The 15737-nt window shown below is 32.1% G+C and overlaps 2 protein-coding genes and 4 non-coding genes across 8 annotated transcripts in view; all 6 read left to right on the top strand.

The window, feature by feature from the left end:
- The first annotated feature begins 1361 nt into the window (after window positions 1–1361).
- Trnav-cac (transfer RNA valine (anticodon CAC)) lies at window positions 1362–1434 on the top strand. Its single transcript has one exon. It is a non-coding gene; the product is annotated as a tRNA-Val (tRNA).
- Window positions 1435–1635: 201 nt separating this feature from the next.
- Window positions 1636–1757, top strand: Trnal-caa (transfer RNA leucine (anticodon CAA)). Its single transcript has 2 exons — window positions 1636–1673; window positions 1713–1757. It is a non-coding gene; the product is annotated as a tRNA-Leu (tRNA).
- A 302-nt stretch (window positions 1758–2059) lies between these two features.
- On the top strand, window positions 2060–2181 carry Trnal-caa (transfer RNA leucine (anticodon CAA)). The gene is made up of 2 exons: window positions 2060–2097; window positions 2137–2181. It is a non-coding gene; the product is annotated as a tRNA-Leu (tRNA).
- A 469-nt stretch (window positions 2182–2650) lies between these two features.
- Window positions 2651–2722, top strand: Trnae-cuc (transfer RNA glutamic acid (anticodon CUC)). Its single transcript has one exon. It is a non-coding gene; the product is annotated as a tRNA-Glu (tRNA).
- A 272-nt stretch (window positions 2723–2994) lies between these two features.
- On the top strand, window positions 2995–8810 carry LOC145963835 (4-vinylanisole receptor-like). The gene is made up of 5 exons (XM_083086094.1): window positions 2995–3533; window positions 4041–4330; window positions 5927–6696; window positions 7119–7277; window positions 8700–8810. The coding sequence occupies exons 1-5, from the start codon at window positions 3460–3462 to the stop codon at window positions 8760–8762; spliced, it is 1356 nt and encodes a 451-aa protein (XP_082942220.1). The 5' UTR covers window positions 2995–3459; the 3' UTR covers window positions 8763–8810.
- Window positions 8801–15737, top strand: part of Sha (shavenoid) — a 97630-nt gene continuing 90693 nt past the window's right edge. For 2 of the 3 annotated variants that reach the window (XM_083086091.1, XM_083086093.1), the window contains exons 1-2: window positions 8801–8890; window positions 15558–15602. The gene's annotated coding sequence lies outside the window, so the exon portion shown is untranslated. Of the gene's footprint in view, window positions 8891–14802; window positions 15078–15557; window positions 15603–15737 lie in introns of those variants that run through there. The other variant, XM_083086092.1, reaches the window with a different exon arrangement.

Raw genomic sequence — 15737 nt, 5'->3', positions numbered from 1 at the left:
TCACTTTTTCATCTTATTTAAAGCTAGTGCTAAACTAGTAACAGTAAATTAAACAGTAAATTCATTTATATTTATCGAGCAATTTATCAGAAATGATTGATTGCATCCGTTTTGCGGCTTCAAAAATATCCACCCCCTTAATTAATTGTCTTGTTTATGAAATCAAATATTTTGCAATTCATCAATAAATGCACAATTTATTAAATGATTATCTGACTTTGACAATATGATGAACACTTTGCTGCGCAGTAATTTATTACTCTCAACAAAGCTATTACGTTACTCATTAATATCTCTTACATCGTTTTTGCGGTCCTTAAGTGTATATAAGTAACAAGCCTCCTCTCTTTAACTTTAAAACAGGCTGTTTCCGTGTGGGAAAAATGTTTCATGGAAGAGATGCGTTAATTGAGTTTCAAGAAAAATGGTCGAGAGCATTTGGCAGGCGAACGAAATTCGAAATGAGAGAGAAAATTAACGTTCGCAGCTTTTACGCACGCACGAATCGTAATGTCAAGGGAGATCACGAGATTGTCGGATTTGCTTAATAATTCGCGATTTCGTCGATGCCATGCATTTTTGCTCAAACATGATATTTATCATTCATCCGAACAGTTACATTGTAATCATCTCTGTATCTGTCATGGGGAAAATATACATATTACATAATATTACATATATAAGAAACGTAATCGTCAACGACTGAGGGCTGAGTAAATCGCACATCCGGGTATTATAATTCACAGGTAATTACAATCGTAACACGATATTATTATCCGAGTCGGAATGTAAATCTTTGTACCATGACGTGAATCTCGAGCCCCCCCCCCTCTGTAGGAATTCCGCGGATCCACCGGAGTGATGGACTAATTTAGTATCATTTACAACTCAAAAGATACTAAAATATTTCCGGCATACGATTGTATTTTCCGATGATGAATGATATGAATTCCAGGAATTTATTTGCGAATGTAATATGGGGCGCGCAATTTCTTTAAATTAAAATTGCCATTTTTTTTATAACATCTCTTTCAATTTATTACAGAAAAGATCATTAGATTTGCAATTAAAGAATATTTATTTTATGTAAAAATATATTTACTTATTTTAATAATAAAATTATTATTTAAATTATACATCTTAATAGAAGAGAAAAGTATACATGAAATTCATAATGTATTGAATTTTTTTTTTAAATCTTGCGTTTCGTATTAATTTACACTAATTATTTTTTATTAATTATTTCATTTCATCCCTCAGATAAATAGAAGAACACATTTGACAAATTATATTACATAATTTTATTATTAAAATTCTTAGATATGCTTTATCTATCATGTTAGGAGAGATACCTCCAACAAGTTTCCGTAGTGTAGTGGTTATCACGTGTGCTTCACACGCACAAGGTCCCCGGTTCGATCCCGGGCGGAAACATCTTTTGTCACCACGCGATATTTTTTTTGATTTACAATTTTATGTATTCTTTTTTTTTTAATCCAATCCAACAGTTGCGCGCGTACTTTACAATATTAATAAATTATCTTTATGTTTTTTGAGTTTAATGTATACATATATATATGTTCAAGCGTTCAGTCTAAAAAAAATGAGGTGATTTTAACGAACACGAGTTCAACTGTCAGGATGGCCGAGCGGTCTAAGGCGCCAGACTCAAGGTTCACACCTTCTCGGTTGAAGACCGAGTTTCCCGGGCTTTCTGGTCCTCTCTGAGGGCGTGGGTTCGAATCCCACTTCTGACAAATTCTTTTGCATATGACAACAATATAGGAAAAAGTAAGTGTTTACGAATTTGTTTAAAAAAATTGCACAATGTTTTTTTTGTTTTTTATTTGCAGTTCATTAAAGAAAAAATTTTCCGAGAAAATTTATCATTCATTATAACTTATTTTTTATACATAATGTGTATGTATTTATGTGTATGTGTATTTATAAAAAGTTTGATAATAATTTATCTAAATCTTTTACATATTAAATAAATTTAATATATATTTTATTATGTGAGTGCGCGTTATATAGCTTATTGAAACAGTCAGAAGCAAGTGTCAGGATGGCCGAGCGGTCTAAGGCGCCAGACTCAAGGTTCATAACCTTCTCGGTTCGAGACCGAGTGGATGGGCGTTCTGGTCCTCTCTGAGGGCGTGGGTTCGAATCCCACTTCTGACAAATTTTTTTGGTCATCGAAAATATATTTTGCAATTATTATTTTCACATTAATAATCGATAATATACAAAAACAATAAATTTTTTGTCAAATATGCATTGATTAATTTTTGACAGCTTGATTCTCTTTATGATAAATATTTTTTATCACGCTTCCAAGAATCTTTTTTTTATAATATTACAATACATATATAATATTTATGCCAGATATCAGCAGTTTTATTATAATTGTCTATAATAATAATTATATTACTGGATATAAGATACAGTAATTTTATTTATTATTAACAATTAACATTAGTAACAATAGTCTCTTAAAATGGATTTTTGTAGGATTGTTGTAATAAAGCATTACAGAAAACTAACGATATTATATTCTAGATATATAAAAATATTTCCAATGCATAAATATATTAAAATTAATGTACAATAGCTCACTATTTCTTCAATTTTCAAGAAGACGTTTGCATAATCCGGTATGGTCTAGTGGCTAGGATACCTGGCTCTCACCCAGGAGGCTCGGGTTCGATTCCCGGTACCGGAATTTATTTTTTTTTTCATGTAAAAAAAGTATTATATTTTTAATTTAATTTAATTTTTATTTAAATATATGTTATATATAATTTTACAATTATAACAAGTGTAAAAATTATGTATTTAAAGTCTATAATTATATATATAAAAAAGTCCCGCGCAATTATTTTCCGCTCTTACCGGCCGTGAATCACAATCGTCGTTACATAAATTCAACGCGCGATTGACTGCTATAGAGCAACGTGTGTATAAATCGTCCTACAGTAAAACACACATCATTAAATTTGCAAATCGAGTCGCTTATTTCTTTAAGTGGAAAACGACAGATCGTTTCAGACGCTTGTCAATCGCGACTTGATAAATTATCCCGTGTATTTGCCTCTTCATAGTAAAACAATCTGTCAAAGCGAGCGAAACGGGGATAAGGACATCGCGGGGAAGTGCATTGCGCTGCAATTACCGGCACTTTAGTAAATTATCGACGGAGAGGAATAAGCGAGGGAAACGGTGCACTTGTGTCGCGACGAGCGGGAAGGCCTATAATTCGAAGAAATGGCAATAAAATCGCGTGTCTGGTTTATCCGAGACGGGTGAATTTTTCGCCAAGGTATTCATTTATAAACGACCCTCGATGCAACGCTTAAACGTATACGCTGTTCGAGGAGCTGCACCCACGCGACATAGGTAACCTCTTATGCCCTAGCACGTGTCCCTTATCGCTGTCAGTCACGAAGGAGTCGCGTAGGAATGTCGCAAAGGACGGCCCGTAGCCGTTTGGACCAATTCCAAGAATTAAGTACTCTGCGCATCACTTATCTCAAGTGAGAATACGCTTTATATATATTGTTCCATTTTTGACAGTTCAATTCCTTGTGATTAATATTTTCAAGAATCTTTGTTTTCTTTTATAATGTATATTTTATAATATATAATATTGTAAGGGGTTATATTAATATGTGTATAATAAGGTTATATTCATATATATAAATTTATAATATATAATATTTAATATTGTTATTATAATATACAACATTTAATACTGTTATTTTTATTATCATTATTAATTTATTTTTGTAATTAAATATTTTGTTATTAAATATCTATTACAATATTAAATTAAATAATTTAAATAGATTAATTAAATAGATTTTTAAATCTCTGTATTTCTATATAAATCTGAAAATTCGTATCTCAATATCTCTACATAAATCTGAAAATTCGTTGTTAAGTGTTGTAATTTGTAACAATAAATTTTATTGGTTAATTTTAAAATTTATCTCCGCCATCTTGTCTACGTCATCTTCTCATTTTATATTTTACGTTTACAGGTACATTGGCTTATGGGCTGTTGATTCCGATTCGTCCGCATTGTTAAAATGTTTATACTTCGCGTATAACAAGTTTATTCTGACAATTATGCTCGTCTTCATGGTGACTCTGCTGGCTGACATTTGTTCGAGCTTGGACGACCTGTCAATCGTTACGGACGATGGATGCATCTTCGCCGGGATCGTCGTCGTGTTCTTCAAAGTGATGATCTTCCAAACACGTCGCGAGCAGATCGTGCGATTGCTTCGGGAGACTATCGACGGCTGCGATCAACTCTGCAAGTTTCCCGGTAAGTGAAAAAAATTGCTGGTATTCGTGTAACGAGCATTTAGATGTACGAAATTGATACGGTGAAGACATTCAGGAACCACCGTGTAAAATGTGTTCCACGTTAAATATGCGCCATGTAAATATGCTCGGAATTTTACTCGACATCTTTTTTTTATGTGTATTGCACCAATTTCTGTATGGCTAAAGAGGTAATTATGCACCACTAACTGTTCTTAAGTTGAATTAAATTATTGTCTTAAAAAAATATATGCAAAATGCAGTGTAAACGGCTTTAAGAATCTTTCCAGTCTACTCTAGCAATGTGAAAAATTGATGATTTTTAGGAATTTTTCTTGAGGAATATTAGAAATTAATTCTTTTTAACGTTTTTCTCGATGTTTAAACAATAGTATTTTTATACAATTAGTATTTTTAAATCTTGGATATTTAATTTTTTTTATTCAATATTTTTATTCAATATTTTATTCAATATTTTTATTTTAATATTTTAATTCAATATTTGCTCCTCATGTAATTGTTTGAAATGAAAAAGTTCGGTCGAATTTTACATATTTATAGAATATTTTTAGGATATTAAAGAATCTAATTTTATTAAAAGAAATTGAAAAATAACAAAGTAATATTTTTTTAAATTAAATATTTCAATTTTGCTAAAATGTTTTCTTCTTGAAGATCAGAAAAATAATATATTAAGTATTAATTTTTTAAAATTCTAATTAGGTTCAGTACCCTAACAATATCCTATGGAATATAATTATATCGAGTTTTTTCATTTCAGATAATTATGAGAAGCAGCACACCATCGTTGTTGAATACACTATGCACAGAAATTCGTATTGAACGGATAAAAAATTAAATATCCAAGATTTATATATAAACTTATAAATTAAATGTTTTTATTAAAAATATATGTTTCATCAATAATATTATATATAAATATAATTTATGTACAATATCAATATTATATAAAAATCGATAAATATAATTTAAATATAAATTTCGATAAAAACATATAAAAGTCAAAAGAGAGTGGACTGGGCCCTTAGAAAATGCTGAGTCACATATAAATGTATATTCTTGTTAAGTAAACACCATGACAGGAAAGTACGTAATTTCGTGCTTTAATGAGACCCGCGCGTCGAAAAGGACAGTACGAAAGGGCCATCTTTCAGCTCGTCGAGTTCTTCGTTAATTCAGAACTACTTGAATAATTTTTCTTCCGTCAGTCCTGTCTCCTCGACACGCAATTAAAGATCTATGCGCTCACTCTCGCAGAATTACTCGACAGTTTGCATAATCACGCTTGATATATACATCTGTGGTGACATGTGACGTTTCTTTGAAACTGTATATCACGTTTCGCTAATTCTAATATCGCATCGCAGAAAATACACACTAGCAATGACCATGACTAAGATTGTACTTTCCCTTTGAATCCCTATCTTCTCAGTCATTTATTGGTATTTATAACAATTTAAAATGCATCATTTTAATATTAATTTTTTCATTCATCATAGCAGTTAATTACGCGATTACAAATTGCGGATATTTGTTTTTATTCTATATAAATTTTTTATTTAATTACATGACTCAGTTGGCGACGAGGGCGAGATTCTGGGCAAGTACCTGCTGCTTTCTCGCGTAACCTTTTACGGGTTCAGCACGCTGGCCGTTTTCCTCGTGATCGCCCTGCTCTTCCTCGTGCCCGTGGAGGACGGCGAACTTCCGGTCAGGGCATTGTATCCCTTCGACACGACCAAGTACCCGTGGCACGCAGTCGGCTTCTTCGTCGAGGCCTGCACAGTCTCTATCGGCATGACAGCCATCATCGGGATGGACAGTCTGCATATCAACCTTTGCAATCTGTTTCTCGTGCATCTCGGGATCTTGAACGAGCACTTTAAGAGCTGCAGCAGCAACAGAATCGAGCGAGACGATTTAGGCGCTCGTTTCAAGATCTCATCTTCTACGGTCGAGGAAAGGAACCGTGAAAAAGATAATTACGATCCGGACGAGATTCGTCGCGGCAGCGGCAACGTCTTCGTCGAGCGGTTCAGGAGATCTATCCGCAATCATCAACGTCTGCTCGCTATAATAGACGACTTCAACAAGGTATTCAGCGCCGGCATGTTCGTTCAGGTGCTTTCGAGCACCTCGATGATTTGCCTCACCGGCTTCCAAGCCGCTTTGGTAAGTCATGATAAGTCAAAGTACCATCGCGGTCAGATCGTGATCAGAGCCTCGCTTTGTTTGGATCAGGTCGTGGGCCAGAGTTCCAACATCTGTAAGTTTTCGATATACCTGGCGGCGGCGGTCTCGCAGCTCTTCTACATCTGTTGGATAGGAAACGAAGTGATATACCAGGTACAATTATTTCTCCCGTAATATAATAGTTTCTTTCTATTATAATAGATACTGTACTTTTTCATTAATTATTTACACCGTTTTGAATTATGTATAAAAGAGATTTCATAAATCCATTTACGGCGGGATGTATTTTAATGCTACATCAGGTATATGATCGGAATATTTTACTTATATTAAAACGATAAAAATGTTGTATATGTAACATTTACTCTCTCATGTTCACATCCAGTATTAATACATGATCAAGGAAAAATTAGAAAGTTAATATAATATAAATTACATTTAATATATATATATATGAATCTTTATATATACAATTCCTACAAGAAATTACACCTATAATTAATACGATTCGTTATTAATTTCGGAATTATATATATAATTAACTTTCTCATCGCATTAAATTAATGATCTTGCAGAGCGCGTTGCTAACTCAAAGCCAATGGCTCTCGGGATGGAGTGATGAACTTTCCTCCAAGACCGGACGTCTGATAAATCTATCCATGATATTTACAAAAAAAACGTTAAATCTGAAAGCAGGTGTCTTCTACGTCTTATCTATGGAAACATTCATTGCGGTGAGTTCAGAAGATGATAATGTTTGGCCATCTTTATGTTTAGACTGATATATCAAGCGATACGATAAAGAAGCATGAGATCGTGATAATTAGACGAAATTAAAATCATTCGATCATAGATGCTCAGCGAGCACAAAATTTAATTTATAGATAATTAATTTATAGATTGAACCGAATCTTTCTCTCACGCGATCACGCAAACTTTTCAATTGCGAGCGAAACTTATTGTTAGATAGAGATAAAAATAAAATATGATTTAGGGATTTGAAATAACTTGTATATTTTACTGAGACATTAGATGAATTATTATTTCTATCTCTCTCTATTATCTATTAGTGTAAGTGTGAGATTTTATTTCTTTTTGAGAAACGATTTTTTTATTGCTTTCTCTCATGGGGAGTTGATGCCAATATTTTTTATAAGAATATCGGGACGAAGAAGCTGAAGCGTCTCACAAGCGACCGCTATGAATAATATTCCATAGAATCTAGAAGGAACAAGAAGAGCAAAATGCACATCTCTCGCGCAAAGAGAGGCGATGCATGTCTCCGCCCATCCGTTATGAACAACCATGTATTATCGATAGTCTGCGATTGTCTGATACAACAAAATGCTTAGAGACAAAACGTCAAAGTATATAAAGTTTTAATGGTATCGAGCACTCAGACTCATGTATTCAAACATACTCACTTGTGTATGAGGATTATCCGAAATAATTTACGATCGATTATAATAGTGATTGGTCAACTTGGAAAGAGTTGCAGAAGACTTAAGACAAGACAATAGTGAAGATAATAAATAACAATAATAAAATAATAAACAATAATAAAAATTATTATATATGAAAATAATAAATAAAATTATATATATAATAATGATATGAAAAAATCGAAAATTTAAATTTCCTCTTGAGTAAGAGAAAGATTTCTTTGTAGCAAAATCTATTGTTTTGTATTAATTATTTTTATCTGATGCTGACTAATATTTAAAATAATATTTAACATGACTTTTAAAATATAATTTAAGATTATTATTAACAAATACATTTATGTCATTTGCAAATTATTTTAATTTCATATAAATATAATGATCTTTTCTCATCTAATAATTTACCTATATATATATATATATATATATATATATATATATATATATATTTTAGTTTTTTTAATTTTAAATTCTTAGTATTCCCTTGACAATTAATTATAAATTTTATTTTAAAAATTTAATTTCTTGTTTCGAATTTCGAGAAAGAACATTTGGTACCTCAATTTTATTTGAAAATGAAATAATGGCTACATGAAATATCTCATTAGGTTTTTTGTAATAAATACGTTCTTTTTTTGATGTGCATTTGTCAGTCGCGATTTATCGATATTTACACGAAAGATTAATTGATAATTTATGCTAATTTTTTTACAGATTCTAAAAAGCTCGTATTCCTTCTTCACTCTGCTGACTACTATGCAGTTGGAAAACGATTAGAGATTCCGACAATCTCTCGGCTTTAGTTATCGTGTAGTGCAACCTCAGAATTCGATCACTAGCGAAGAATATTGGAGCAACACGACTAAAAACTGGCTGCAACATGTGTATCGCCGATCCGGAACAAAGTGAGTTTACTATTTATTGTTACGAGCCTTGTACAAAGTATATCAAATATTTTGTTTGAATTTTATCAAATGAAATTGTTGAAATATAAGAGAAAATTGACGAAGCAGTAACTGCAAGTCGTAAATATTTGAAATTAGAAATTTTAGAAATAATTATATAAAAATTGTTATATATTAACATATGTAATCTCACGATTAATAATGTGGAAAATTATTTTTATTGATACATTTACAATATATCAATATTACATTTTGAATATATCAATATTACATTTTGAATATTTATTCGGATTCTTAAAATAATATATCTATTATATCAAATAATATATTTATATCAATATCATTAAAATATAATATTGTTAAAATAATATATCTAATATCATTAAAATATAAAATCGAAACTAATTTAACAGAATAATGTTCTTCTAGTTTGTACAAAATAAAGAAATAATATATAGTATATTTATTATACAAGAAAAAATGATCGAATTTTTTATAAATTTTTACTATTTATTAGTTAGAGCGAATCGATAAATGTCTGTTGTACAGAAGTTATATCTTGATCCGCCAAGAGAGACTGCTCAATGTTAGAATCATCGTAAGATCGTGTCTGTGAAACAGGTTGGCGACAAGTTGACAGCTTTTATGATTATGGATCCGCCGAAAACAGGATCCTATTCTCGAGTCGTGCAATCAGGCTGCAACAGCGACAACCTGACCGACCAATTACAATCGTAGTTGTCGGATCTGACCGTTGGTTGTCACATTTCGTCGTGAAATATCATATTGATAGCAATCAAAATCTGTATAGCTCGGTCAATGCAGGTGATCATCAAACATATTTTGCTCAGGAAGTGATCGCTTTTGTTTTTTTATAAATATCCCGCAGGGTTACAAGTATTATTAAGATTTGATTCGCAACTAAAAACTAAGATAAAATTCTATTTATAATTTTATATGTCACATTTGTCTTAATGTTTATATATATGTATTTTGATATATTTTGTAATTTAATTTTTCAAAATTGTCTGCATTATATGACATTACGATGTAAAATTGTAAATGGAATTCTGTTTTGAATTTTGTCGCAAATTATAAATACCTATAAAGTGGGTTTTAAAGAAGAGAAAAACGATTTGAATCAATTGGCACTATCCTTAGTTGAGACAAATAAAATTCATGGAATAAATCGTATATTAAAATAACGATATATTTTTATATTATTTGCATTAATAATTGTTTCATAAAAAAATAATTTGCATAACTGTATGATTTTAATAGATTTGATTTATATGATTTTTTAATAAAGATAGTTTATTTAGATTCTCGTTTTCTATCAGGCACTTTGTAATCATTGATTGCGACGAAGTCAGAATTTCAAAGATTGTCATAATTAGATACACGATTTCGTATAATTCACGTCGTGGAACGCGATCGGGGGGGCAAAAATCGAAAATGAGAATTAGCTTTCCTATCGCGATTCCGTTAGCCAATTGATTGAAGTGCGTTTTTCTAAAGAGGATCGCGCATTTTCAATCGCCCACCAATACTTCGCAAGTGTGTCGTTGAATATTAATAAACAGCGAGAGGGGGATAGTTCTACGGACGAATTTCCGAGGTAATCACGCGCGATGTACACGATTAGATTCTTAATTAACTTCATTAAACCCACTCCGCGCAATTAATCGTCGATTTTGACACGCTTAATTAAGTATTCGTGTGGTAGCCGCGAGGTCGGCTTCGCGATTCATCGATAAACATCGGCGCTGATAATTCACAAAATGAAATCGCGCAGATCCCCGTAGATAGGACCGCCTTATTCTCGGCTTGCAAATAAGGTAACACGCGGACGCTATCGGACGAAAAGATCGACACGACGGTCGCGACGCGTGAGGCTGGCGAGATCCCGAAAATCCAGTTTTGAAAATCTCTACGACCTCGACTTGCGATTCAAGGTCATAATTTCTTAATCTCTTTCCACAGTGTTAAGCATATACATATTTAAGAAGTCTACTTTCTGCACGGGAAGCGATCTCTCTCTCTCTCATTTTTTTTCATGATTATCTCGCAGATTATCGATATGAATATTATATCCCGTTTCATTTATTTTCTGTAAAAAAGAAAGAAAACGTGAATGACTGGCGCTCTTCGTTAAAAATTATTTCTGAGTGGTTAGCATAAGATTTTTCTTCCATCATCGCTCACAATAATGTACCAAACTGCACAATTAAAGATTATTATTATTATTGTTTTAAAATTTCTGAATATTTTTGCAAGATACATTACTGTAATTTTTCACAATTGAACGTCAGTAGTATTTTAATCGCAAATAACAATTTTTTGACACATCATCCTTAGATACGCAATAATCTTACTCTCATTCCCATCGCTAGCTGGAAAACTCGTCTCGCTGCCAGTGCTTTATCCAGAAGCAGGAGTATCGTTAAAAATTTAGACACGGGAGATCAAACGTCGTTTATCATGCTCATCGTATGGCAGTAGAGGGAATTAAGCGCGGTAGCCACTAGAGAGTTCGTCGGCAATTAACGAAAGGCCGCGTCTTGATTATCACCTGTTTCTGATCGGAGCGAAACTTCACCTTCCGTGAGCTCTCGCGGTTTGCGGCGTCCCAACGAGAGGAAGAAGACGAGGCAATAATACGTACCGTGAGACGTGGATGATTATTATGAAAAGAAAGAGGGAGAAAGAGAGAGCCCCGGAGCACTACGAGTGCCACCATGAATTTTTCTCGATGCGACTAAAAAGCCTTGTCGACGTTCTCCGGGATGGGAAGAGGGCGAGGGGTCGAGGGGTCGAGGGGGAGGTTCAGGAGTCAATCAGCTGTGTCCGCTAATATCTTCCGTTTCACGGGCATTTGTTACGACATCTTTTTCAAATGGTGCATCGGCGTGATTATAGGGAGAGAGAGAGAGCTCTCACGCATCGTGCAAGTGGAATTCATCGACCGGCGCGACCGTTCGCTTACATGATGTGTAATTGAAATTTTTCTTAATCTTGCTTACGATGCACGCTCGGGGTCGGCCTACGCGGTATATATTATATATCCCGTCGATCGTTTAGTTTCATGGATGATTAGATTGATAATTTAATTGATATTTTTCTCGCGCAATTGATTTTTATATATAATTTATGTTTAATTAAATTTAATTTTTCTCTCAATTAATTTTTATATATATATTTTTTCTTATATAAAACACATTTTTTTTATACAAATCTTTGTCGACAGATATATGTATGTTTATTTTTAACTTTCATATGATTTGCTATACACTTTGCAAAGAATATTACATAACTTCATTAGAAATTATGTAATATTCTTTGAGTGATTATTTTTATTTTGAAAAAATTATAGATACTACATGGTATTATTTATTAGATACATATGTATGCATTTATAAAGTATAACAGGTTATCATTTCTATATTTAAATAATTTTATTTTTATTAATAAATAAATAAATAAATAAATGAAAAAAAAATAAATAAAAATAAATATATATATTTTTGGAATACATTGAGATCGAGTAGTATTATATGTGCACTATTGGAATTTCACATAGATACAAAAAAATTTAACTGCAAGTCGAAGTTTATTTCGCGAAACTATGAGAGATGCACGTACGTCGGCCAATTAACTCGTACAATGACATTGATATATCGACGTGAGCTTCAACTAAGAGTCGTTTGACACATTGCTTCATTCAAGTACGTTCAATATAAATATTCCGGTCAATATTTTCGTGTCGAATATAATTTATAATTAAAATGTAAATCGAGACGGCGCGAAAACGCAATTCATTCCCTTCATTACTTTACCCGCGAGTCAATATTATAATGTTATAATATGCATACGTACATATTAATTAAGTGATCAGTTAACATAATTTCGATAAATAGGGTCGATAAGAATTCAAATTGGAAATCTATTTTACGTCTGCAAAGTATGTCAACTTTGACATACGTACATATAAAACATGGAGCTATCAATTAATCTTAAATAACAAATTAAAAAATATTAGTTCTAATAAATATTCCTATCGTTGTACGTTATTAATTATTAATTTAGAAGTAGACAAATTTAATTAGATTAATAATCGAAAAATATAGTGATTATAACATAATATATTTAAAAAACGCGTTTTTTTTTTTACAAATTTGAAAAATTCGTTTTTTCCTTAACTAATATCTGATTAAATATTAAATTGAGATCGCTTTTTGGCAACACTTTTAATATTTTCGAAACTAAATCTTTTATTAACGATTTTCTTCCTTAAATTCCTATTTATTTAAATCTAGCTAGGTGTGGTTGAATTGTACGCTTTTGTACACTGTTTATTTATCAGTTCAAAATCGAAGCCTTCTATCCAATGAGTGGCTTACTTACGCATTAAGTCTGACATTCAGTCTCTCCGTTCAGTCAATGAACCAACTACATTTCAGGTTTCGTGTAAACGTAACACCGGTGGTTCTGTCAATCACCGCGAGATACTTGGCATTATGCGCGAGACAGCAAAGTGAGCATACGCCTTCAAAGTCGAGCCAGTCACACATAATGGACTATCTCGTCTTCTCGCGTGGAGAGAAGGCGAAGCGAGAGACACTGTTCCTCCTCGCGCATTTCTCGGAGCCCTCGCAAATCCCGGCGGTGTTCGCTTCCTAGACAGATGGTCGCTTCGCCACATGTTGCCTAACTGTAGACTGCCTTTAAGTACCATTCCTGCTGGTGGTATCGAATACTTCTTGCCGGTCATTGTATAGCATCTTACGGCTAACGTTGCATGAATTTAGCGTTCTACGTTCGCGTCAAGTTGCACGCTACCACCGTAGAAAATGCGACCGTTCAAAATCGTTTCCGGCATATCTTTTTATATATATTTAGAAAGATTAGTCTTTTTCATATACATACATTTTAAATAATTTAAAATATTTTTATATATAATCGTGATATTTTTTCTTTCTCAAATGTGGATATTTTGAATCTAAATATTTGGTATATATATTTATTAAGATCATATATCAGCTGACTTATTGTCATCTTGAAATGTTGTTTTAGAGAATTACTATTTAACGCTTATGAAATAATTTTACGTCAAATATTCTCGGACTTTTAATTAATTATTAAATTATTCGATTCGTACATATTATTCCATGTTTTATATATATTATATTTGTTTTCCGTTATTTAAATTATTTGATCTGACAATTCGTGCGTTTTTATTTAATCATTTATTCAATATAATAAATTAAAGTTTTTAGATTGGATTCCTCCTTGACTTATACGTGTTATTGTTACAACACGTGTATTGTGATTGACTCGTAGTCGCTTTGTTGTCATTCGTGCGGCGAAGGTCGAACGTACAGGTAGCGAGACACATTCCATGCGTCAGCTCATTACTCTTCGAAACAAGAACGCGAAAAGAATCGAGAAACGCCAAACGATCGTTCTTTACGACTGCCACAATTAGCGATCATTAATTTGCACAATTAATTAACTTTCGCGATTAACGACTTATAAATGAGATAATGACTTTTTGTCTGAATATATATGTACTTTACGCGATATAATTACTTAAAGCAGGAATCAAAATGATATAGAGATAATTAATCATGCAAACAGAATGATCGTTAATTGTAGCAGTCGTAAAAAATGATTTGATGCGTTGAATGATGTACCTGTCTTATCGAGGATTCTCGTCGTGTTTTAATTAGCTTTCGAAAGTGTCGCGTAAAATATCGCATAAATGTATATCGCGCATTTAACGGGTATACAAGACTATAAGGCTTTAATTGATATTGCGTTAATGAGTCGACTAGGATAATTTAGCTCGATTTTCGCACGTGTGACAAAAGAGATCGATCCCCCCGTTTCTTAGATTATCTACATCGTTAGCATCGGAAATGGGTACCTTTCTCTCTCGTCGCGTTTACCTGCCGCTATGATATCGTATAGTGCTTCAGGTGTCTCATAATGAATCGTGGCGAAGTGAATTCGAGTCGTTCCGAGATGTGAATATGTGCGGAGACGAGAATTGGGATGAATTCCATCGCGTTCTATCGAGTGATTCGTGCACGATTGTAATTAATTATATTTAAAGAGTGCAACAAATTATATCAACAATATAAAACAAGGTGGAAACTTGGGAAATATCTGGCGAAGCGATCCTGAGGTGAATACAAAATATATTACTTATAATGTGTCCGTTACTTGCAGCAAATCATTTAAATTTATTTTGCAACATTTAGATGTTTTCCGTTTTTATTATTATTATTATTATTATTATTATTTATTTGCTATTTTCAGAATTATTTCCACAGCTATTGCATGACACGATTTTTTTACTCTTCTTTACGCATTGTTATATTATGTTATATATATAAAATATTTTTCGCATATTTAAAATTTATAATTATTTATGTACAAAAATTTAATATTTATTTATTAAATATTATATGTGTATGTGTGCAGCATATATATATAAAAACTTTTTTTCGGAGAAATTATGTGTGTACTTCTTAGTAAATATATTTAAAATGCCAAATATATTTAAAAAACTATTCAATTTTTTGTACATATATGATAATTATTTTTTGTAATATTAATAATTTTGGACATTATTATAATATTTAAATATATTTGTATGTTACAGATCACATACACAATGTGCATAATTTCGCTGCAACGCATCCAATCGGTGAGTTAAATTATTCTTTTATTTCATTCTTAAGATGAGATCGATTTATGAAGATTATGTATGTATATGTTTAAAAAATAATCAAAGGGTAAAAGTTTCTTTTTCATGATTATCAATAGGTATATAAAAATTTTA

Source organism: Camponotus vicinus, unplaced genomic scaffold (genome assembly GCF_025532165.1).
Source record: "Camponotus vicinus isolate PSW18456_S1 unplaced genomic scaffold, iyCamVici1.0 SCAF_13, whole genome shotgun sequence".
NCBI lineage: Eukaryota > Metazoa > Arthropoda > Insecta > Hymenoptera > Formicidae > Camponotus > Camponotus vicinus.
Note: the sequence above shows the minus strand (reverse complement) of the source record. Positions and strands in the feature narration are given on the sequence as shown.

What these genes read in the sequence shown, in the direction of transcription:
- LOC145963835 (XM_083086094.1), top strand. Translation starts at nt 3,460, where the DNA reads ATGTCGCAAAGGACGGCCCGTAGCCGTTTGGACCAATTCCAAGAATTA. An exon ending in TCAACTCTGCAAGTTTCCCG is followed by an intron (nt 4,331 to 5,926) that starts GTAAGTGAAAAA and finishes TACATGACTCAG; the next exon opens with TTGGCGACGAGGGCGAGATT. An exon ending in GAAACGAAGTGATATACCAG is followed by an intron (nt 6,697 to 7,118) that starts GTACAATTATTT and finishes ATGATCTTGCAG; the next exon opens with AGCGCGTTGCTAACTCAAAG.